Raw genomic sequence first — 23,263 nt, forward strand, 5'->3', positions numbered from 1 at the left:
GCAGGGAAATGGCACATTGCAGCCAGCTGCAGAGATTGCAAAGGGATTTTAATTCTGAGGATGCTGAGGAAAATTGCAGATGAGAATAAATAGTGTCTGGTCATAGATCAGCCCAACTTGATTTTCTCCCCTTTAAGTGCCACGGTATCAATCTTGGGAGGGGAGGGAAGGGAAAAAATCAAGGTGGCAAATGAATTATTCCTCAAACCTTCCTCCTCATCCAGGAGGAAAAACAAACCCTTGCACTCTTGCTGGGCAAACTGGAAGGAGCCTGAAATGCAGATCAGGAGAGGAAATGGGGGAGGTGGGAAAGAAGGTATTTATATACAATAAATATTTAATCCTGCTCAGTGTTTCCTCCTAGAGAAACTCATAGCAGGGATTAATTTGTACATTGCTCCCCGCTCCACTGGTGCCCTTCAGCAAGGTTAATCTTTGCCTGATGCAAGTTGGGAAATTAAATCCATGGTGGTGGACAAACTTCCTCTGGGGCTGGATTTAATTTCTTGCTTTTTCCCCCTCCCAAAAATGATGGATGTGTGTGGAAGCCATGAACGCTGCCTTGTGAAACAGATAATTCCTGAATGGATGCCCCCCTCCTTCTTCTCCCCCTCTCTCCCTGTTGTGTATCTTAATTAATATTTTGAGTCTGGCAGGTTTTTGATTTCTGTTTCAACGGGGTCTCGGATGAACCTGCTTGAAGGGAAAATCCTAAAAAGGGACAATTTTGGGGGTTCTTTTAGTGGCTGCTGCTCCCTCCTGAAATCCAGCATCGTGCTGGTGGCAGTGAGGAGCAGATGGGGTCCAGCCTTCAAGGAAGGGGGCTGAAGGGAGGCACTTCCCAGCCCTGATTTCTGTTGCCGACATTTTTCATTAAAAATCCTTTTCTTAGGATTTTTCCTCCTGAGAAGCTGAGAGGCCTCAGCAACAAAATCAATGCAAACAATGATTATCTGCTGCTGTGGAATGCAACAGGTGCATCTGTGATTGGTCTCATGTGGTTGTTTCTAATTAATGGCCAATCACAGTCAGCTGGCTCGGATTCTCTGAGAGTCACAAACCTTTGTCACAGAAACCTTATTCATTCCTTTTTATTCTTAGCTTAGCCTTCTGAGGAGAACTTTTTCTTCTATTCTTTTACTATAGTTTTAATGTAATATATATCATAAAATAATAAATCAAGCCTTCTGAAATACTGAGTCAGATCCTCATCTCTGCCTTCAACATAAGATCCCTGTGAACACCATCACTGATTTCCATCTGGGAGCTCCCAGGAGAGCTTTGGGTGTGAATTTGTGCCTCAGTCCTGAAGAGATCTTCCTCATCACCACACCTGGGATGTGTGAGACCACCTTTCCACCCCCAACAGCTCCTGGTGACATTTTAAAGTTAAAAAGGCACAGTCAGGGCATTTTTTTCCCTCTGGATCCCCAGGAAATGACATAACCATGGCAATGCCCTTCCGCCTTCAGGTTGTGGGATATTCCCAAGTTATCAGCACTGATGATGAATTATCATCTGAAAGATCATCTATATACTGCTGATGAATTATTCCTGATGCTCTCCTGACCTGGGACTCTCTTGGAGTGCCCAGGGAATCAGGGAATCCAGGAATGGGTTGGGTTGGAGGGACCTCAGGGCTCATCCAGAGACAGGGCAGGGACACCTTGACTATCCCAACCTGCTCCACACCCATCCAACCTGGCCTTGGACACTTCCAGGGATGGGGCAAAAAGATCCCTCAGGCTCTGCTCAAAAAATCTGCGAGCTGAGAAGCAGCTTGAGGGGAAAAAACCAGAATAATCCAAGCGCGGCGCAGGGAATTTTCCGCAAAGAACAACATCTCACTGTCCAATTAACATATTAATAATTAGGCAGGATGAGAACACGCAGTCCCAGGGCTGCCAGGCTGGCTCTGGCTGTTGCAGGGGTGCCTCTGAGCGTGACAGGCAGTGCTTACAAGATGTAATTTCAGCGCTTCGCAGCTCCCCTCGTTGTGCATCTCCGAAGGAACAAGCGACGTTGGATCCCCTCTGAAGGAGGGAACAGCTGCTTTCTGCAGGGTTTTGTGTGCTCGGTTTCTTTGGGGTGTTTGTTTTTGCTTGGGGATGTTTGAGGAATGATGTTAATAGGAGTGTGAACTGGGTTTTGTTTGTTGCTGTGGGAAGCACCTGGGTTGTGCCCCTGGAAAAAATCACTTTGCTGCCATGATGCCCCAGGATGCGGAAAATCTGCAGGTAGAGAAGTTATGAGGAATAAATGAGGTGGCAATAGGTGCCATTAATAAAAACACAGCTCACTAAACTCCTCCTGCTCTCAGATCAAAAGCAAAATGAGTTTTCAGTGCAAGACCCCAAATCCAGCACTTCCACAGAAGATCCCCTAATGGGAAAAGGGATTGGATTCCCCAGAGCTGGAAGTGCTGAGGGAAAGATGAATTAAGAAGGATGAATTATTTCCAAGGCTGGTTTTGGGTCACTGCACAATGGCAGAGGAGCAGCCCTGCCTGAACAGCCCCTGACAGATGTTGGGAACATCAGCCCAGCTTGGCCTCAAAGGAAAAGCACGTGGGAAGAAAATAAAAAGGAAGGAAAATCCAGATTATGCAGGGATAATATAATTATTGGATAATTATTATAAATCCTTGCTTCCCACCTGCTCATGGCAGAGGGACACCGGGCTCGTGGTGCCAAGTGACACACACAGCACTGAGCAGTCCTGTAAAAAAATATATTAAAAAATTTAAAAAAGGGAATTGTCTGGCTGGAAAGCCAGGGCAGGTAATTTGCAGAGGCACAGCTCCTGGGCAAGGTGTGAAGAGAGGGGACACATCTGACTTGTACTGCTTCAGCTTTTCTGGGCACTCTGCAGATTAATTTACAGGTGGTGCTGAACTGCCAGAAGCACCTCCAGCTCACTTGTTTTTTCTCACAGGAAGACATAAGACAGTTTTTGTGGTTCTTTTTTCCTTTTCCCAAAGCTGTGGGTCAGATCAATTCTCCTTTTTGCTTGAGACAATAATAAAAAAAACCCAAGCCAAATCCAGCCTGGCTGGGAGAAGATGCAGGACAAAAAGCAGCTGAAGGACAAGAATAGCTCCAGCTCCTTTGAATGCCACGAGAGCCTCACTCTACCCAACAATTTGCATATTTTCTCCATGCTAATTCATGCACAATCCTCTCCCCTCCTCATTGCAGCCTCCCACTTGGTCCTGCTGTTTCTGTCTCTCCAGGAGAGCTCTGGTGGCTCTCAGGCTGCTCCATCCTTTGTATGAAACACCCATTCACAGCTTCCCTTCTTGTTTGCCAAAACTCACCTAGACAGGGAGGGGATGCCCAGGATCTGCTCTCTAAATTTAACCAGTGCCAACGCTCCTTTTCTGGCCATTTTTATTTTTACCAGTCTGTTGTAAACACAGGGTTTGAGGAGATGGGGGAGGAACATCTCTTGGAGAGGCGACAGCAGCAGGAGCATCCCAACCAGAGCTGTGACATCCTGTGGAGAGCAGGAGCTGTGATCCCAGTGTGACCCTGAGGGGCACAGGGAGGGGGACAGGCCAGGGCTGTGATCCTGTCCCCTTTCCCAGCTCCCAGGAGGAACTGGGATGTGCTGGTTGGTGCTGGTGCAGACCCAGATCCAAGCCAGCTGTGTTTGGTGAGGGCCTCTGGGCTCTGCTCTCTATCCCACTCCTACAAATCACGTAGGATGGGCTCCTTTAGGGACAGCCAGTGCTCCAGCAGTTAGATCACAAAATTCTTCAGGCTGTAAAACACCTTGAGAGGATGGAGTCCAACTGAAGCAAGGCAAGGGAATCCAAGATGAAAAGCAGGGAGTGACTGGTCACAGAGCGGCACGAGGGGCTGGGCCTCTTCCTCCAGAGCAGGGCTGAAAATCAAAGCACAGAACAGTTCCCATGTTCCCAGGTAGACAGCAAATCCCACAGCAGCCCCTGTTTCACCCCTGGCAGCAGTGTGGGAAGCACATGGACACATCTTCCTGCAGAACCAACAGCGAGGGGAAAACTCTGCAGGTTTTACCTGCTCTCCTCACACAGCAGGGCACAAATCCCAGCCCAGGGCAGAAATCCCAGCCCAGGGCACTTAGAATAAAAGCCCATGTGAAAAATGTGTATTTTGTAATTGGCTTTTCGCAAATATTAAAATGAATATTATATGTGTTGTGTTAGAAAGTAATGCTGTATTAATTCTCTTAAGAAATGTGTTAAATGTAGTTTTAGGTTATAACAAATGTTAAAATAGAAACTGCGCTGTGTAGGCTACTTTTTCTAAAGAAAGGACTCACAGTGAGATAGCAGCCACAGGACACCTGAATCTTTCAGAGAAAGAGAATTTATTGCTCCATTATGAGAAGAAATGAACTTCTTCCTGCCTCGAAGGCACTGCCTATGGAACTGGGGCTGATCTTCAATTTCCCTTCCAACCCACCCCAATCTGTGACTTAGGCTCCTTCTCTGGACACCTTTGAAGATCATCACAGACCTTCTGCAGCCAAAGAATGAAGGGCAGAAGCTTTTGGGACACAGAGCTTGACTTGGTCACTGCTGAGCTGGGCTTGTGGCCCCTGACCCACCTGCAGAGCTCCAGATGTCACCTCCTGAAGGTCCAACATCCCTTGGAGCAGCAGCAAGCAAGGCTTGTTTGGAGAAGCTCCTGAGGACCAGAGTGACTCGGATCCAGTGGCAGCCACTGGTGGAGTATCCCACAGAGAATTCCAGAGGACCCTGGAGTGAAACCTGCAGGAGAAGAAGAGGACAGGATGAACAAAGTGTCCCCTGTGGTGTTTCCTTCCACACAGCAGAGCCCTGGGGCCAAGAACAGGAATTCGGGGGTTGAGGAGCTCACCAAGAAGCTGGAATTTTTTTTTTTCCTGAATTTGTCTTGGGATGAGAAGATCAATAAGAGAAAAACTCCTCTGGTGAAGTTTCTGCTGCTGTGGAGAAGGTGAAGAGCTGGTGGCCACACAATCTTCTCCTCCACACCCAACCAAAACCAGGTTGGATTTTTGCACTGGAACTTCTCACTGAGAAGAAAGAAAAAACAACAAAGAAAATATTCCAGGCTTGGAATTCCTCCTCATGATGGGTTTGGGTTGTACTTTACAGTATTTCTTTACCTTTAAGCACTTCCAATGCTGCTCTGCTGAACTTTCCAGGCTCCAGAGGGCAGGGGGGTCCTGGGGAAATCCCGCTGCAATCAACTCCAAGAAGAGATTCAACATCACGGGGGTTTAGGTGGAAACAGTAAACTTGATTTATTGAAAAAAAAAATCTATTACATTTATTCCTTTATTACACAGGTTTAAAATATTTAAAAATAGCTCTTATGGGCATTACACTTAAATTTTATGACATGTTTATTGGACTTTGAAGAAATGTACAATACGGCATTTGACACTATATTTTAAAAAGGGCCTTATGTACTAAAAGTTGGGGTTTTTTTTCCATAGGTTTTATTTTTCTTATCAACATTTGTTCAAGTCAATATATATTAAGGGGAAGAGGGAAATAAAATTACACAAAAAGAAGGTCTGCAAATACAAGTAGTAATTTTATTGCAATATACCGTAGCTAAGTGGTCTGGGGGGGATTGGAACAGTTGGGAGCTCAGTACAATTACAACACTGTGGAATTCAACAGAGGAAATTTTTATTCTTTTTTCTTTTTTTTTTCTTCTTCTTCTTCAAGCAGAGAAATCAAAAGGAAAAAAAAAAAAAAGCTCCCTTGATGAGAAAATTGAGAAAATTGAGAACAGAATCCCATGACCTGGGCAGACACACACACACAGGTGTGGACAAATATCAAAATACCAGAAATATCAGGATATGGCTTTGCTGGGATGTGCAACCTTTCCTGCCCTTCCCGCTGTTGCCAAGGTGACTGAGAAGCTGAATTCCTTAATTATTATCCTAAATTCCTTTTCACTGCTCTGCTGCCCGGAGTCTGCAGTTTTTAGGGTAGCACCTTTTGGGTTTTTTTTTTTTTAATTCCCTAAAGTGGGAGAGAGAGCACAGGAAAAGAAGGGAGAGGGATGGACACAGCTCCTCCAGGCCCCAAAAGCACCTCTGGCATCGCCGCTCCCTCCCTCGGATGCTGTTGCTCTCAATTTGGGCAGGAGGGGGGAAAAGACATCATATAAAGGCTTTTTTCACAGTAAATGTGATGTCTTTTCCTTGCTGGTGAAAAATCCCCCTTGAGCTGAACGCTCCGGGCTGAAGGATAATAATAATAATAAATTTATAAAAACCCCACCTTGCAACAGTTATTTTCCAGCTGAGAGACCTGAAGAAGGAAAATGGGCAAGGAGGGGAAAATAAATGGGAAAAGAAGAGGGTGCCAGCACGGTGGGAGCCGTGGAAGGAATAAAAAAGAGTGGGAAGAGCAGGAAAATTGCAAGTTCCCCGGATTGCTGGGCGGGCAGCACCCCCACGGCTTCAGGACACCCAACATCTACATAAATTAGCACCACAAACGTTCAGCCACTGAGGACAATCTGCTCTGCTTCCAACTGGGAAAAGACGTGGATATCCTTGGGAAAACCAAATAATAATAATAATAATAATAATAATAATAATAAAAATTGTAAGGACATTTAATGTGTTTTTCTACATGGGCCTATCCAAGGAAGGAGAGGAGCAGGATTTGGACAGAAGAGATAAGAAGGTGCCATGCATTTATCAGCAGCCAAAATCTGCCTGAAAGTGCTTAAAAAGCCAAGTGGGAGATTGGCCAGTGGCAGGGTATCCCCAGTGTTGTGTTAAAGTTATCAGATAGCACCACAGAGATATGTAAAAATAACTATAAAAAGCACCTTTTTTTCCTTCTTTTTTTTTAAGTTTTTTTTATTTTATTCTTGATATTCAGAGAGGACAAATGGATTTCCCCTGCCACTGGGATCTGCCACTGGGAATGGATTCAGGTTTAATTCTTATCATTTTAAAGAAATGCTGAAAGAAAAAAAGAAGAATTAATTTAAAATATGTGTGTTAAGCAAGTGGATGAAAAGTCAGAGACTCAATGCAGATCCTGCTTTTAGATCAGGAGATTTGTAGGGAATTTGTTAAAAAAGTGGCTTTAATTTCCTCATTTGGAAAGGAATCATTCCAAAAGGCATCTGTGGCTCAGGGGGTTGGTTTGCACCTGATCCTGGGGGAAATTCCAAGGCTTCAGATCCCAGTTTGGGGCTAGGAAGAGGCACAAGTGGGGACAGGAGCTGCTGTCTTCATTCCCAGCTGGAAGCTTGGCTGGGATGGGGTGGCTTCAATACAGACAAGGTCACTTGCATGGTTTGAAGGCGGAAACATTCCAACATTTCAAATAAAATATGACACAAATATTTACTCACAAACATACAAAAATAGAAGCACCTTTAAGACAAGGCAAAGAGATGCCCAGCGTGACCTTGAGTCAGCACTTTGGAAAACGTGGAATGAGGAAAACTCAGCGGGGGAAACATGGAAAATTCTGGAATTGGCCATGCTGGAGCTGATCCAAACCTCGTGGAAGGCAACAAAACCCCTCAGAGGAGCTTCAGATCCAGGACTGCCAGGACTTCAACATTGAGCTGGACATGAGGAATTTCAAGTTTTTTCCATTTTTTTTTTTTTCCTTAGGAACAAACAAAGGCTTCCTGGTGAGTAGAGGAAGAGGAGGAGGCAGGAGGAGTTTGCTGGAGGTGGGCTCAGCTTGGTGGCAGCAGCAGGGACAGGGCCAGGTCTCCGTGTGTGGCTGTTGGTCATGAGATTCCATATCCATCCTGGGAATGGCTGAGGGGGGCACAGAGGGGCTGGGGCAGAACCAGGGGCACAACAAAATAGGTGGGGAGGAGGAGGAGGGGAAAAAAAAATAATAACCCATCGCTGTCCAGTTTCAGACCGTGCACGTGAGGAGGAATTCTTTTTTTTCTCCGGTTTTTTTCCTTTTTTCTCTTTTTTTGTTTTTAATTAAATGGCGCAATGAGGTTACGAGGTTGCTCATTTGGAGACTAGGTTCAGGTGGCTCTTTTAGCCCAGGAAGCAAGCTGGTCCCACCTCGAATCCAAATTTCTGTGCCGCTTCTCCGAAGTCATTGAACATGATGTCGACTATGGGCACCTGCTCCACTTTGGGCGTGTTGATCTCCAGGATGGTTTTCTGGTAGCCCTTCCTTGTCTGGAATGAGGGAAAGAGGAGCTCTGAGGATGCCTCCAAGCCAACATCAGCACAACTGAATAATCACCACTCTGCTGGGAATGTGGGGGTGATTTTTTGCTGGGACGTTTTGGATCCAAATCAGAGTCACCACCACCCAAATAAATTTATTTGCATGTTTAACACACTGAAAAATCCTTGGGAGATGCCCAGACCTTGGAGCAGAAGCAGATCACGACATTCTAACTTTGCTCCAGCACATTTCCAAGCTACAATGGGAGCCTGGAAAAGTTGGAGCTGTGTAAAAGTACTTTTCCCTCCCCCAGGACACACCTGGCTTGTTGGGCAAATGGTAGCAATTTAATTTGAATATATTAGTGAAAAGATCGCATTCAAAGTTTGGTGGAATGCACAAGGTGCTGCTGTCTTTTTATCATGCCTGGTGGCCACGGAGTTGTTTCCAAAATATAAATAATTATTACAGGAGCAGAAGTACCCCCTGAGGGCATACAAAGCTGCACAAACACGAGAATTTATGGAGCAGCTTTGGGTTCTACCTTTCCCTGTGATTTGTGTGGCTCGGGAGAACAGGCTGGAACACAGCTACGAGAATGGGCTGGAAGTTCAGGAAAAACATATTCAAATTATGGGAAGAACATCAGCCCTGGCCTCAGCCCTCCCCACCACAGCAGGACCTCTGTGGCAACCCCATATGGGGCAGCCCAACCTCATCTCCACAGGGTAGGGCTCAATCCTGGAATCATTTATGATGGAAAAGACCTTTAGGATCGAGTCCAACCATTAACCCAGCACAGCTGAGCCCAGCAATTGGATGGGTTGCAGCACTCGCTCCCAAAAAAGACATAAAAGCACCTCTAAACTCCTGGTGGAGTTCTCTAAATTCCTAACAGCCTTTTTATGGGTCTAAGAGTCAGACTAAAATCATCTTTAATGTTGAGAATCAATTGTAAACCCCAAACTCCTTTTAAGTAAATAGATAAATCTCAAATATCCTGCCTGTGATTTGGGCAGCACGATCTGCCAGGGCAGCAGATTAATCCAATTTATCTGCCCAATAGGTGGAGGTTTTCAGGAGGCTCACCCCCTTTAAAATGTGCAATATGTGCTCCTCCAGCAAGCCTGAGATTCAGGAAGAGAAGGGAGGAGAAGGCCCTTTTTCCCAAGGATGTTATGTCAGCAGGAGATACGAAAAACTTGAGGACAAACTTCTCCTGAGTGTTTCCAGAAGGGGGCTGGATGCCCTTTCCCTCTCCAGGAATGTGTTAAAAGTTCTAATCTGATTTTCCTCATTGCTCCATCAGTAAAAAAATCTGTTTGTGCCAGAACAGAAGCGTTTCAATCTCAAATTACACGAGGAGCTTTTTCTGTCAAACATCTCAATCTTTCTGTCCCGTGGGCTCCAAGTGCTGCAGTTCCAGAGGGTGGGAATTATTCATGTTTTTACACCAGCAAGCTGGGGCTCAAAATAAATGCATGCAACACCTGCTTTGCCAAATTTTTATCTCCTGAGGGCATAATTTTCAGAGTTTAAACCCAAATCAAGCATCCAAGAAGAGTTAGAATTAAAGGGAGGACGTGAGACACCTTGGGAAATTGTGGCTGTGCTTGAGCACCCCATGAGCAGCACAGCCCAGAGCCCTCCTGGCGCTGCAAAAACAAAAATTCCAACCAAACCCTTCCTGCTTTGCCTCCCAGAATTCCTGAAAGTAGTTACAAAGATCCTTATCAAACCCTGAGAATTTCCAACCCAAATTTTCAGAATTTCTAAAAGAAAAGACCCTTATCAAACCCTGTGAATTCCCAACCCAAATTTTCAGGATTCCTGAAAGCAGTTACAAAGATCCCTATCAAACCCTGCAAATTCCAAACCCCAACTTTAAGAATTTCTTAAAGAAAAGATCCTTATCAAACCCTGCAAATTTCCAATCCCAATTTTCAGAATTTCTGAAAGAAAAGCTCCTTATCAAACCCTGCAAATTGGATTTGGAAATTCCAATTTTCAGAATTCCTGAAAGCAGTTATAAAGATCCCTATCAAACCCTTCACATTTCCAACTCCAATTTTCAGAATTCCTGAAAGCAGTTACAAAGACCTTTATCAAACCCTGCAAATCCCCAACCTTAATTTTCAGAATTTCTGGAAGCAGTCACAAAGATCCTTATCAAACACTGAAAATTTCCAACCCAACTTCCAACCCCAATTTTCAGAATTCCTGAAAGAAAAGATCCTTATCAAACCCTGCCAATTCCCAACTCCAATTTTCAGATTTTCTGGAAGAATTACAAAGATCTTTATCAAAACCTGCCCATTTCCAACCCAACCTGGCGCCATCGCTCGCCTCTCCCTGTGTGAGGAACTGGGTGAGAACAAAACCCCAGGGAGACTTTTAAAAAAGCAAGCAGCACTTTCAGGCAGATAAATTGGATTAATCAAATTAATTTGACTCCTGGAGGTGCTGCAGCTTCCCCTGACTTCCAGCAGGATCACGGATTCCCATGGGATAATTTATTTCCAACTTAGGGAAGAGCACGTTGAAGTCTCCTGTGTCAAGGACAACGCTCAAGCACCAGAAATTTGGGGATGATCTGCTCTGGGGAAGGCAGTGCTGGCCAAGCAGGGGAGGGCACAGAGGTGTCCCCAAGGTGTCCCCACGGTGTCCCCAGGGCCAGGAGCCCCCACGTACCGCGCAGCCGTCGAGGGCAGGTCGGATGTAGGGGTTGTTGTCGTAGGACATCTCCTCGTCGTTGGAGCCCAGGAAGCGGATGGCCTTGTCGTAGCTGTTGGTGGTGGCATCGTGCCAGGCCACCGACTGGTAGCAGTTGTAGGTGATGTTCTGGCGGGCCGAGGCGCTCAGCAGACGCAGGAAGGTCATCTGCACCACCCCGATGGGGTTCCCGTCAGAGTCCACGTAGGAGAGCTGGGAGAGGGGACAAGGGACAACACTGGGCAGTGAGGGACAGGGAGACACAGCTGGGGGCTCTGAGGGACACCAAGGTCACCAACACAGACTGCTCCTGAGGGACACCAGTGTCACCATAAACACTGCTCCTGAAGGACACCAGTGTCACCAACACAGACTGCCCCTGAGGGACACCAGTGTCACCATAAACACTGCTCCTGAGGGACACCAGTGTCACCATGATATGCTCCTGAGGGACACCAGGGTCACCAACACAGACACTGCTCCTGAGGGACACCAGTGTCACCACAGAGGGTTTCTTCTTCTTCACTGATGGACTGAGGGTTTCTTTAGAAACAACCAGGAACAAACAGACACTGCTCCTGAGCTGGGGGCTCTGAGGGACACCGGTGTGACCACAGACACTGATCCTGAGGGACACCAGTGTCACCATGGATGCTGCTCCTGAGGGACACCAGTGTCACCACAGAGTTCCTGCTCTGCTCACTCAAGAACTTTTTGTTCTCCTGCTGGATGGGGTGAGGGTGTGAGCAAAAAATGAAATCTTAGGAGGGCAGGCAAAAATAGACAAGGGGATTTCAGCCCTGGCTGCAAGAGGGAGGGAATTTGGCGATATGTCTCAAGTTTAAGCCCATATTGGGTGTATTTCTCCAGTTTTTGAAGTGGAGAAAAGGTGAATTTCTGTGAGGGTTCAGGGCTTTATTTTCCTGTCCTGTCTGACACAAATTTCTGACTGCTGGGGGTGTTTTGTTTTGCACACTCTGGGGCATTCTCCATTTGTTTTTCCTGGGGTTTGAAGCAATCCTGGCACTGCTGGTGAGGACTGGGGGCTGCCCTGGTTGGAAAAACTCAGCTCAGGTGAAGGGAAAATGGATTTGCTGCCCTGTTGTGAACACAGATTATGAATCCCAGTCTTGCACACTGGGATTTGCTCCATTCTGCCCACCAGGCTCCTCTTTCTCCCATGCAGGAGAATTTATTCCTAAAAAAACAAATATTGAAACCCAATCCCAGCACTTGGGGGATTCAGGAGGCTGTGGGACTTTCACAGCCCACAAAATGAGTTTTTGCAGGTATGAACTGACTGTGCTTGAGGTGGCATCTCCAAACCATTGCCCTGGATGGACTGAGGGTTTCTTTAGAAACAACCAGGAACAAAACCCAGGCACCCAACGTGGATCTCCTCCAGGTGCCACCAACCATCCAGTTGTGGTGCAGGCTGCAAACAGTAGAAGAGATTGATTGATAACCACAAGAAAACACTGAATTAAAAGAGATAATCCAAATAAACAAAGATACCAACCGGTTTGTCAGGATGCTGCTGCACTGTCCTCCTGAGAGTTAAATGTGACTGACCAGGAGAGAGCCACACATGCCAGGAGGAGCTACCAGAAAGCCACCAGCACGTGGAAGGAAGGGGACAAAAAATGCCAAGGACTTGTCACACACCCAGTGTGGCATTACTGAGCTGCAGGACTGATTCTTATTTAGTTTTATTTCAAACCAGTGCTTGTTTTGCAGCCTAGCTGCCTTTTAAGGGGTTTTTTGTTGTTCAGGCTGTGCAGATTTGGTGAAGCCCTGTCTCAGTTTTCCAGCTGGAGCCACTGGGAGCTGGTTTTGTGCACAATGTTTGCTCAGTTTGGGAAAATTCAACATTTTCCTCTTTTCTCTGTGCTGGGAGGTGTCATGTGGCTGGGAGGATGATGATGGGATGGGATGGGATAGGATGGGATGGGATGGGATGAGATTGGGATGGGATGGGTGCAGGCCTCATTAGAGCTGCTGGGAATTGTGTGTAACACACAGAGAAAACATCTGCAAGCCTCTTATCCCTCTAAACACAGCTTGGCTGCATCCTGAGGAAAAGTAAGGAATTGGCTCCAAGGGCTCTGTAGAATTGATTAATGATGGTGTGGGAGCATCAAACCCAGCTGGTTTGGTTGTATTTCATATTTACTGCACCCCTCTCACTTCAGGTTTCTCCAGAAGAAAGGCAGCATCTGCCCAGCTGTGCAATCCCAGGATTTATATGGAGATCCTGACAGCACTGGAAATCTTCTCCTTTGGGGAAGATTTGGGGTTCAGCCCCTCAAGACATCAGGACCTTCTCCATGGACTAACAGAGTTACACCCAGAGGGGAACTCAAACTCCTTTTGATTCTGCCATTCCACACATAAATTTCAGCTGAGGCCAATGTCTCCTCAATTTACCAATTTCATGGTTCCAGGCAAAACTGAGGCAAAATCAGAGCTAATCTTAAAATAAATAAATAAAGATATAAATAAATAAACCTTTTATGGCCTGTGTGTTTGACTGTTTTGTGGGTCTTCCACATACTAGTGGCTTTTTTTATTTTTCCAAATAGAAAAAGCAGGACAGGTGAAAAAAAACAAAAAAAGAAAAAAAAAAAGGGCAGGAAAATGACAACACAAAAGGATGGAACAAAGAGCTCCAATAGCATCAGAAATGTTTTTATCTGGAAAAGAATAAGCCCTAAGCTCTAGGCTGGCAAGTGAGCCTCTAAGAGAGCTGGGAAAAGGAGAAGCAGGGGAGATGGAGAAGTGGAGGCACTTGGAACATTAACTGATGAAGTGCTCTGTAATTAAGCTATGAGTAGCTGCCCTCCAAGGAGCCAGGAGGCTGCAGCCTTGGCTCTGCAGCCTGGTTTGGTGATGCAGAGAAGCCCCAGAAGCCGTGTCCTCCTCGAGGGCAGGATCAGAGCAAAATGTGTTTTAGTGGCGATGGAATGTGGCAAACGTGGGAAACAACCAGGGCTTGGGTTGTTTGCCCTTTAAGGTGGAAGTTGGGGCAGGAACCCCTGTCCTGGGGAGGGACAACTCAGTGGGACACAGCAGAGCATCTCCTGGCCCTGGTTGTGTCCATGGAATATTTGCCTGCTCCCACATTCTCCTCGGTTTGACTGAGCTCACGTGCATCCCACTGATTCTACAGGGACTGATGGGCCAGGGGACATTTCTGGGGCTGGAGATACAAATCTGACATCCCAGCACTGGGTCTCTGTGCATGTCCTGTTACCAGATAAAAAACCAGAGCTTTTCCTGCTTTATGCCTTGTTTGACCTCAAAACAGCTCTTCCCCCATGAAAGAAAATGCTTAATTGTGACTCAGTCAAATTCCTTTCCACTAGGCTTGGCTGGAAATCTTCCTTTAAATGAATGACTTTGGTTCTCCCAAGCTCTGGGGTCAGCATGGGAGTTCCTAGAGTGGTTCATCTCCATATGGGGACAAAATTCACCCTCTGGGGCAAACCTGTCCTGGAGAGGCCAGAGATGTGCAGATTCACCCCCTGACAGCTCAGGGCAGCATTTTAGGGATCTCTCAGCTCTGGGGGTAAGGCTGCACTGCTGGGGGACAGCAACAAGGGGACACCCAAAATAGGGACACACAAAATGGGGACACCTAAAATGGGGACTGGGGAGGAGACTACAACAGCTCTCCCTGTGGGATAGAGCATTCTCTGTGGAATGCAGAACTCCCTGTGGGATGGAGCATTCCCTGTGGGTTGGAGTGTTCCCTGTGGGATGGAGCTCTTCCTGTGGAATGCAGAACTCCCTGTGGGATGCAGAATTCCCTGTAGGATGCAGAACTCCCTGTGGGGTGCAGCTCTCCTGCAGGGCTCTGTGCAGACAGAGCTGCCCTAGGGTCCCCAGGATGTCCCCTGTGTCCCCAGGTGATGTCCCCAGGACGACACCCCTGTGTCCCCTTCTCACCCCGAGCAAAGCTCAGCTCCCCAGTCCCCAGTGAGGCAGACTGGAACAAAGCCCCCCAGAGGCTTTGGGCTCTCTCAGAATTCCACCTTAAACACCTCCATGTGCCTGGCAGGGGGGTTAGTCCAGCATGCAGGGGGCAGCAGCGTGGCCATACCAAAGCAGGTGCTGAGCTCTGATTCAGGGCCAGGGTTAGCCACTTACCAAGGACCCCCGCTTGTATTGACTATACCATGTGGAAGGCTGCTCTTTGGGCCAACGAGCCATTTTACTCTGTAAAATATGACAGGGGGTTAAAGGAAACAGCAAGCACCAGGATGAATCTTACCAGTTTACCGCGCTTGAATTCACTGAACCACGAGCCTGGGGTTTCCTTGGGCCAGGAAGTAATTCTAGCCTAGTTTGTGGACAGCAAGGAGGGAAGAGAGAAAGAAAAAAAATATAATCAAAATTAAAAAGTTTACTTTCATTCCAGAGTCTGCATGTCTTATTGAAATTGTCCAACTTGATTTAGTTGTTTTTTTTTTTAATTTTATATATCAGTAATGAGAGCAGAAGGTGGCTCTGAAGCAGAGGAGATGGAGTGGTGCTGCTCTGGCACCAGCCTCCCTTGCTAAGGGCTGTCTCTGCCTCCTGGGAACTTGGGATGCAAATCCAGCAGTGGCAGGAAAATTAAAGGGAAAGACAGAGAGGGAAAAAGGAAGCACGGATGGGAAAAGGTACATTGATTTTTGTGTGGAGGGCAGTGCTGGTGCTGGAGAAGCCTGGTGCCTCTCTAATGCCAAATCCAGGTGCTGTGGGGCTGGGAAGGGCAAAGAATGTGATGAAGGAAAAGCCTCTGCCTGCCTGAGGTGCTGGACACACAGGATGGAGCTCCAGGTACCCACAGGGGTGACCTGGACAGGGAATCAGCCACCAGAGCATCCTTAAGGCAGCCCCAGCTCAGCAGCTGAGCCAGAGCACAAGGAAGGAGCGTGGCTGCTCCTCAGCCTCCCATAATGACTCATTTGGGCTGGAAACCTCTCCTGAAGCAGCAGCCCAGCTGCAGTGCGTGGGGACTGCCCTGCCCTTTGCAGGATGGCACCTGCAGAGCAAACCCCAGAGTCTGTGCTGGGGAAGGATGGGCTGAGAGGACATCTTTTATGAAAATCCTTTCTTTGGGATTTTTTCCTCCTGAGAAGCTGAGAGGCTTCAGGAACAAATGCAAACAATGATTATCTGCTACTGTGGAATGCAACAGGTGCATCTGTGATTGGTCTCATGTGGTTGTTTCTAATTAATGGCCAATCAGTCAGCTGGCTCAGACAGAGAGTCTGGGACAGCTGCCTTTGTTATCATTCTTTTCTATTCTTAGCTTAGCTAGCCTTCTGAGATGAAACCTTTTCTTCTATTCTTTTAGCATAGTTTTAATGTAATATATATCATAACATAATAAATCAAGCCTTCTGAACATGGAGTCAGATCCTCATCTCTTCCCTCATCCTCGGACCCCTGTGAACACTGTCACAAGGAGCCACAGTTGAAACTCTGCTGTGCCTCACCACAAACCCACCCAGGGCTGAGGTGGTGCCTGTTTGCATCCCTCTGGATGGGAGAATTTTCTTCTTAAGGATCCCAGCATGAAATTTGTATTTGAGGAGTTCTGCAGCTCCACAGAGCCCCTCACTGAACCAGCACAGCAGGAGCTCAGGCTCCTGCAAGATCATGGCCAGACTCTGCTTTTTGAGCTGTCAAATTCTGAGGAAAAACACAGCTCAGTGATGCAAAGCAAGAGGAAATCCATCTCCTCTCTAAACAGCCCCAAGAAAAACTCAGGCAGGATTTATGTGGCGTGTGCTTTGTGCTGTGCTGACACACATTTCTGGTGGATGAAACGCAGCGGGAGAACAGCTCAGCTTTGTCACAGCTGGAGCACAACTGTGACACTGGCACGGCTCCCCCCAGGCTGAATTGTTGTGTTTCTGCTTGGCCAGTGCCACAGCTGGTCCCCAGGCAGCAGGAAGAGCAGCTCTGCAAAACAGAGTGCAGGGATACAGGACAAAAATGATGGGTATGGCTGAGCTAAGAGCATCATTACACAAATCACTTCATCAACCTCGTGCAGCGGTGCCAGGCAGAGCTCTGAGCCTGCCTGCAATCATTTAAGATCATTTACCCACAAGGAACAGCAGGAAAAATGACAGGAGGGAAACATTTATCTGCCCTGCCTGGAAACACAGGGAGGGGAGGGGAATCAGTGGTGCTTGGGCATGCAGGGCTGTGGGAGGGAACGAGTTAAACAGAGCTCCCAATTCCTGCACCAACACACACCCCTGCCTTGGACAGCAAAGTCCAAAAAATTAAGGTCTTACCATTTATTATGGTATAATAAATTATACCATTTATTATTATTGCCTGGGAAACCATCAGAGGTTTGGCCCAAACCACAGCTTAAATCTGATTTTCTCTTTGTCAATACATTCCATGTTATTGTAGAAGGTAATGTTGTGTGACAAAAGAACATTCTGGATCTTTGATCCTTCCTTGCTGCTGTTCAATTGGCTGTCTATGAATATTGATATCAGGAAATAATCTATCATAAGGATAGAGGGGAAAGCAAAGGTGGTGAGGACTTACTCCTTCAGATTTCTTATCAGGGAAGATGCAGGTCTCTCCACCAGCTGTGAAATTACAGTAAACTTTGAAAGAGTCCCTGGAACACCCTTGGTTGGGATCAACCCAGTATTCACCTGCATGATGGGAGAGAAGGGAAGGAAGGATCAGCTCAGAGGGCACCTCAGCAACCTCCTCACCTGGGGTGTTTCCCCTCTCATGGGTCATTATTTATATGTAGTTATAAATAATAATTCTCATGGATTATTATTTGTAAGTAGTTTTTGAAAGCTGATCATGCTCTGGTGCCAGCTGAAGATTTTCCATCCCATATCCCCATTTTTAGAACAGAACATTTCAACTGGAAGGGTTGTCCAGTGATATCCAGTCCAGCTCTACATAATCCTTTTCCACCAGCCAAATCCCCCATGGACTGCCCAAATTCCTGCTCTCCCACCCCTCACTTCTGTCTGAAGCTACAAAACCCCCAGAATTTTCTGCATTCCCCTTTCCTGGGACACACCATCAGGGAAATCAGGGTGGCAGAGCTGCAGGTCCTTGCAGGTGCGTGCTGGGTTGTGCTGAGTGCCCAGGGGATGCTTCATCTGCTCGATTTCCAGTTTCAAGGAGTTCAGGGAGCCAAAAATCTCCTCCATGCCATCGGCATAGTCCATGTAGTTGTCAGCATTGCCATCATCCAGCAGCTGGCTGGCATCAATGTTCCTCCTGGTCCTCTTGGCAGCCTGGATGGGTAGGGGCTGGATGACTTCTCCAGGAGGACCCTGATTTTTGGGGGAAAACATAAAATACAACTTCTCATTCCATTGGGAAAAGGACATGAGAGATGGACAAAGCAGCAACATCCCAAAATACACATTGGATGTGGAAAACAGCCATGGATGGTGCTGAGAAAACTTCTGGCTTCAACATTTTCCACCTTCCATTGTCCTCTTCCCATCAATAATTCCGCCCTTCCCATCCTTTCTCCCTCCAAGAGTCTCCAACCCATTGCTAGGATTGGAAAGGAATTTTTGCCCAGAGATTTTTTTGCTTCCCAAATTCCAGCCTCCATGAGGTCTGAACCTCATTTCATCCTTCACTTTATGGTTTCTACTTACAGGAGGCCCTGGGGGCCCAGGAAGACCTGATTCACCCTTGGGACCTGTGGGACCCTGGATGGAAAAACAAGGGAAAATCAGGAGTCACTCAGGAGAATTTATCACATCCCAAACATTACTTTAACTAATGAAACTTCTTTTTTGTCCCTTCAGGCACACAAGAGGAGTCTCCCTGTATCCACATCCCCAGAAAATGATATTTTTGGTGTTTAGGTGAAAGAAAAGATCAAACACCTGGAGCTACAGTCAGATTTTTCTTATGCTTCCTACAGAATGCATAAAACGCATAAAATCTTTAACTCTCCCAACCAACCCAACACTTCTGCAAGTCAAATCAAATCTTCAAATTAATAAAACATCGAATTCTGGATGGCAAAAAGACACTAAGAAGTTGCCCAAAAAGAGGAATTTTTAGCTGCCTGCACAGCAGGTCTGCACCACGAAGCTCCAGAGTCTCATTTCTCACCGAGTTCTTCACTTTCCACCTTCCCACCTCCCGCTTTTCACGGGCTATTTTTAATCCCCTACACCCTCCAGCAGCAGGAGAGTGCTTAGTCCTTTCCTCCTCAGGACTGAGCACTGGATTGCTCCTTGTGATCTCTGCTGCTCTGCTCTTCAGGGAAGTGCAGTTGTGGCACCCCAATTATCACTGCTGGGCTTAGGCAGCCTGCAAAGGCAGAGTTTGCTAAGTTCTCTCAGCTAATTGCATTCATTTGGCTGATGAGGGGAGGCCCAGCATGTCCTACACTCAATAAAAACCCCTCGGCCTCTTCCTGTAGCCATGTCCATACTCACTGATGAGCCTTTAGCACCTTTGGGACCAGGTGGACCCTGTGGAGAGACAAATACAGAAAGGAGTCAGCTCATTTCCAAGCACAGAGTTAAGGAAAGAATTTTTTAAAAAATTTACTCCCTTTCTATTTCAATTTTCCCCATCCAACTTCAGCTGGGTGTTGCTTTTATTTGCCAACAGACCAAAAACTTTTGGGGCAGAGCTCCACACTCCTGCCCCAGTGGGGACTGGGGAAGCTGCTGGGATATTCCTGGAATGTGGGAATGTGCTCAAACATCCAGCTGGGCACCCCAGGGTAGCACAGGGCATCTGGGCATCCAAAAAATGATAAAAATCAGCAAAAAAGGGCAAGAAATCCCTGTAGGATTGTGGATATTCCAAAATAAACGGGAAGGGGAACAAGATGGGACGATTTCCCTGTGCCCATCTCCCACATCATTTCCAGCACTCCTGGAACTCATCCAAGACTCTTTAAAGGGTTCAGCTGAAAAAAACCCCATTGTGGCCAACATCCTCCTACAGCCAGGGCTGTGCTGGGCACTCCTGGGAGCACCGAAGTGGCTCCTGAGGGCTCCCAAGGAATTCCAAGGTCACTGGTTGTCACCTACCGGTAATCCTGGGGGTCCTGGAGGTCCAATGGGTCCAGAGGGACCTGTGATACCCTAAAAGATAACAGGAAAATAATATTAATCAGCAATTCTAGCTTAAAATTATACATCCAACCCCTGCTCACAGGTGAGAACTCAGTTTTGGGGAATTCCAGGTCAATCTGGAGCTTTGCCAGGTTTTTAGAGCATGGGCAAGGAATCCCTTATCTCATTTAGGCTCACACTTTTAAAAATCAGCCCTTCAGATGAATATTTCATGTCACCATCCCTCCAAATCTGTTCAACTCTTTCATAGGACCCTTGAGAATCTGCTTCCCACTAAAATGGGTCATTTTGGAGCAAATCCATGTTTCACACACAGAACAAACCACATTAATACAGAAGATATCCCTCAAAAACTGCCAAGGATCTCCTGCCAGGGTTGCCCGTCTCTGCTATTCTGCACCTCCTCGAGGGCGCAGTGCTCCAAAGGATGTTCCAGGAAGGTTTTAGGGAATATTTACCTGCTCTCCTTTGGGTCCTGCTGAGCCCTGGGGCCCTGGGAGGCCTCTGTCACCCTTTTCTCCCTGCTCTCCTGGTGGCCCAATGAGACCAATTAAACCTGGGTGACCCTGGTGGAAAACAGCAAATGTTAATTAGGATTTCTGACTGGAGAGAGCAAAGACATGTCTAGATCCAACCCCAAATATCTGAGTGAGGTGAGAGGAGTTTGTAGCAATCCTTGACACGTGGAAGTGGCAGAGTGGACAAAAATAGGAGATTTTTACAGCAGAAAATGCTACAAATAGAGAAAGAACCTCTGCACTGGAGCAGCTACTCATTCCCTGGGGTTATAGAAATATATCTAATACATATAATATATATAATATATAATATATAATATATAATATATAGAATATATAGAATATATAGAATATATAGAATATATAGAATATATAGACTATATAGAATATATAGAATATATATGATATATAACATATGATATATGATATATATATGAGAGAAAAGTTTATAGGGTGGAGAATCACCCCAAAAATGGGCCAGGACTCTGCACCTCCACAGCTCAGTTCCTTGGGGCACACTCAGAGTGTTCCAGCTCTCCTCTGCAGCTGTCACTGGGGCTGGTGACACTCCCCAACCTTGTCCTGCCCACTGCAGGACCCCTGGGCAGTGCCATTTGTCCCCACACCCCAGCAGGGACCAGGCAATGGGATCCTGAGTGGGTTCTCACCTTCTCCCCTTTAGGACCAGAGTCTCCTTTCAGACCAGGCAAACCAGGAGGGCCCTTTGGGACACAGGGGGAGAAAAAAGAGAGGATGAATTCATGTCACACTCATTGATGCAGCTCAAAACCTCCTGGAATTGGATGTTCTGGACGTACCATTGGGCCTGGAGGACCATCTGGGCCAGGGGATCCCGGGAGACCTTGTTCACCCTGTAAAAAAAGTGCAATTTCCTCATTCCCAGTGACAGCAGTGCTCCCAGCTGGGAATATTCTGATTATTCACCTGTGCCAAGGAATGTTTGTCCTGGCTTTTCACAGGTGGCAAAAGCAAAAGGATTTATGCTCCTTCCATGCTCAAATCTCTGCTGGAAAAGGGACTTTGTGGGTCAAGGAAAATCACTCCTGGAGAGTGGCTGAAGACCCAAGACGCAAATGAAACACGTGGGAGTTGATATTCACCATCCCATTATTCCCATGAAATGTTTTATCTGCTGTCAGGCATTCCAGCACGGACAGAGCACTGGGAAATGCACCTTCCAGGCAGGTGGGACACAGGAACCAAGCTGAGCTTTCTCAGGCTGGGAATACTCACAACTGGGCCAGGGATCCCACGAAGGCCATCGGGGCCAGGCTTCCCTGGAGCACCTTGGGGACCAATGGGTCCAGTCTTCCCAGGAGGGCCTTCCAAACCAGCTTCCCCCTGGATGAAGAGGCAGGGGGTTGAATTTTTGTTGGGATGTCAGAGGATTTTGTGACAGGGTGCCAGGATGTCATGGAGCGGATGCAGATCCATGCAAAGCACTGGAAACGAAACTTTCCACTCCTTGATTTTCCTGCTGCTCCCTCCACCTCAGGCACAATCCAAACTCCTTCAGTTTCCAGGCTTGCCTGAATTCCAGCAGGAACCTCCCCCTTTGGCTCTGAGCTCTCCTGGGTTCAGGGACACCCCTCCATCCACCCATCCTCCCTCCCCTGTGCTGCCACAAGGGCATCTGTAATTTCCCATCCCGGCTCCATTTCCCCAGCACTCCCACCCAAACAATCCCAGCCCATGAATGCTGTGTTTGCCCTGGGAAAGGACACGGGGCTCTGCACACCCCATTATTTACAACACATTACACTGCCAAATATAGCACTTGCATGTTCCAAACCAGGCAAAACATTCCCGTGACCTTAGCAAGCCCTAATTATCTCCACAGAGCTTGTTAAGGGCTGAAACATAAGCTCAGATTTGAGGCCAGTGGCCCCAAATCCAGGCTAATTTGTTGTAACATGCAGCAGAACCAACTCCCTGCCTTGGCAGAGGGAGATCCTCTTGGACTAGCAAGGACACGAGTGAAATCCCATTCAGCTCTCACCTTGGCTCCTTTCTCTCCTTGCCTTCCTTCAGGACCAGCTGGACCAGGAGGGCCCTAAAGAAAGCCCAGAGTAGATGGGAAACACAATTAGATGCTGCTGATCTGTGAGGGTCTGTTGGAATTTGCAAAACGATGCTGCAGCCCCAGGGAAGGAGGCAAAATGGAGACAAATATCCCTGAAAAGCTTTTTAAATTAGCTCCTTGCTAAATGAATCCCTGGGTTCTGCCAGCAAGGCAGGAAGAGCAGCAGTACCTCATCCTTGGATTTTCTTTGGGCTGTTAAAAAAAAAAATCCATGGGATTTGCTTGGCAGCTTCCCATCAATTTCCAATGGCTGTGGATGGTGCATCATTTTATTTTTTTTAATTATCACATTTTTTTTAATTATCACATGTTTTACACAGTATTTACTCAGCATTTATTGTAGGCTTAGTAACAACATGAGTTTTTAAAAGTTAATGGAAGTGGTTTGGGGAAAATCTTCCTAAAAACCAACTCACCCTTTTTCCAGGGGGTCCAGAGGGGCCTGGCTCTCCTGTGGGCCCAGGGGAACCCTGCGGGGAGAGAGGGGAGGGGAACAAGGCATGAGTGCCCCACCCAGGGATGGAGGGATGGAGGGATGGATGGATCCATGGATCCATGAATGGATGGAGGGATAGATGGAGGGATGGATGGATAGATGACACAAAAAGGAATGAGATCCTCAGTGGGCAATTCCTACTGGGAAATTCTGGTGGGAGTGAGAGGCTCAGTG

General features: G+C 47.0%; 1 protein-coding gene across 1 annotated transcript in view; it reads right to left on the reverse strand.

The window, feature by feature from the left end:
* Positions 1-7,693: 7,693 nt before the first annotated feature.
* COL5A1 (collagen type V alpha 1 chain) overlaps positions 7,694-23,263 on the reverse strand; it is a 128,448-nt gene continuing 112,878 nt past the window's right edge. Inside the window, 14 exon segments of the mRNA XM_054284342.1 lie at positions 7,694-8,166; positions 10,850-11,083; positions 15,144-15,212; positions 17,432-17,544; positions 17,931-18,189; positions 18,526-18,579; positions 19,321-19,356; positions 19,927-19,980; positions 20,430-20,537; positions 21,158-21,211; positions 21,308-21,361; positions 21,744-21,851; positions 22,510-22,563; positions 23,010-23,063. Coding sequence (XP_054140317.1) covers positions 8,020-8,166; positions 10,850-11,083; positions 15,144-15,212; positions 17,432-17,544; positions 17,931-18,189; positions 18,526-18,579; positions 19,321-19,356; positions 19,927-19,980; positions 20,430-20,537; positions 21,158-21,211; positions 21,308-21,361; positions 21,744-21,851; positions 22,510-22,563; positions 23,010-23,063 — 1,398 coding nt within the window. The 3' untranslated portion in view covers positions 7,694-8,019.

This window comes from Melozone crissalis, unplaced genomic scaffold (genome assembly GCF_028551555.1).
Source record: "Melozone crissalis strain CALT ecotype California unplaced genomic scaffold, PUWL_Pcris_2 ptg000041l_1, whole genome shotgun sequence".
NCBI classification, from domain to species: domain Eukaryota; kingdom Metazoa; phylum Chordata; class Aves; order Passeriformes; family Passerellidae; genus Melozone; species Melozone crissalis.